Source organism: Vombatus ursinus, unplaced genomic scaffold (genome assembly GCF_900497805.2).
Source record: "Vombatus ursinus unplaced genomic scaffold, bare-nosed wombat genome assembly UNPS02014847.1, whole genome shotgun sequence".
Classification (NCBI taxonomy): Eukaryota; Metazoa; Chordata; class Mammalia; order Diprotodontia; family Vombatidae; genus Vombatus; species Vombatus ursinus.
In genome coordinates this window covers 14,905,166-14,906,762 of record NW_020954625.1, presented here as the reverse complement: position 1 = coordinate 14,906,762, position 1,597 = coordinate 14,905,166, and the positions used below count along the sequence as shown (strand labels likewise).

At 63.6% G+C, this 1,597-nt stretch overlaps 1 protein-coding gene across 1 annotated transcript in view; it reads right to left on the bottom strand.

Moving 5' to 3' along the window:
* The window catches only part of CCDC6 (coiled-coil domain containing 6), an 87,891-nt gene that overhangs the window by 85,305 nt on the left and 989 nt on the right, over window positions 1-1,597 (bottom strand). Inside the window, exon 2 of the mRNA XM_027840610.1 lies at window positions 1,428-1,595. Coding sequence (XP_027696411.1) covers window positions 1,428-1,595 — 168 coding nt within the window. The remainder of the gene's footprint in view (window positions 1-1,427; window positions 1,596-1,597) is intronic.

The following is a 1,597-nucleotide window of genomic DNA, read 5'->3' as shown; positions in this document are numbered from 1 at the left end:
CATGCACAATGACATTTCAGGAGAAAGTCTGATTTCTGACAGCTTGGCAATGCTGTCTGGTTTGCTCATGCGCTCGTCTCTCACACACACACCCCAAAAACCAAATAGGGCCAAAGAAATCTTTCCTACTCGTTTTTTCCTGGCACTGGGTCCTCCCTGACAATTTTTCCAGTTACTACTCCCAGCCTGGGTTCACTGACCATACCCCGCTCATCCCCTGGATTTAGTTGCCTGACTCGTGTGGGGCAGCCATATAGGACACATATACATTCCTTTGGCTGGTTCTTGGCTGGAAAACCAAGGACTGTGTGTATGGCCAATCTGGCAGGGCTGGAAGGCAGAGGCACACAGAGTACTTTGCCATTTCTGTTCCTCGTCATCATGAATTTAGTGACTTTTCAAACTGCGTGCTACTCCAGGAGGGAAACTGCACAGACCGAAGCTGATCTCTCTGCCGAGAGCTCCCGCAGCCAGGTGGCAAGAGGGCAGATGGTCCACAGTGCCCAGGCCCCTCCCCACCCTCCACCATCCACAGCCAGCTGGCTACGCAGGAGAAACTGGGTTTTCCCAGCCCTGGACCACATAGTCCCAAGCGCTGCTCCCCACCTCACCTCCCCAGAGCCTGAGTCACCCAAGAGAGGCTAAGGAGGGCTTCCTGGAGGACAATCCGCTGCCTCTCCTCTCCTCCTCCCTAGACAGGAACCCGCCTTCCCAAATTCACTGCTCCTCTCGCCCCCCCCTTCTCAACCTGGGCAACCCTGCCAGCTCCGTGGTCCGTGCCAACTGAGGGCCCGGCCCTCCTGCCCCCATGGCGAGGGAGCCTGAGCCTCTCCTTCCTCGCACACGCCCAGCCAGCCCCAGATACTGCCAAGCTTCCCTGCTGCCCTGCCAGACTCTGCCAGCCTAAAGGGGGTCCCCTCCTCTCCTCGCCCCAAGCAAAGCCAAAACCAAACCAAACCAATATTTTTGGAGTCCTCGCGCGTCCCACCTCCTCCCAACGCCAGTACCTACACGATTCCCAGAGCCACTCTCTCCTTCCTCCCCACTCGGGGTCATCCAGGCCCGGCCCGGCCCGGCCACCACACCCCCCACCCAGAGGTCCCGGGCTGTGGACGCTGCCCCCGCACGTCTGGCGTCCCGGACCCCCGACAGGGGCTCTCTCGCCCTTTCCGGAAAAGCCCCGAGGCAGCTTCCCGGCCAGGGCGAGGGGGTCCCCCGGTCGTCGGGCTCTGCCCATCCCGGTTCCCGGAAAGCCCCGAAGCACGGCCCCCCTTTCCCCCCCCCCCCGCCCCCCCCCCAGCCCGCGGGCCCCGCCTCTCCGCGGCCTCGGCCTCCGAGACCCCCGCGGGGCACAAGGTGCCGGGCCGCGGGCGGGGCGGCGGCAGGGGCGGGGGCGGGGGCGGCGCCCCTCCCCCAGCCCCACTCACGATGGTGACGCTGGCCTTGCGCAGGTCCCGGTTCTCCTCCTGCAGCGCCTTGCACTTGAGCTTGTACGTCTCCAGCTCGATCTTGAGCACCTTGTTCTCCTGCTGCAGCGACGCCAGCCGGTTGGTGAGCTCCTCCAGGCGGAACGGCGAGATGACAATGCCGCCCGGCT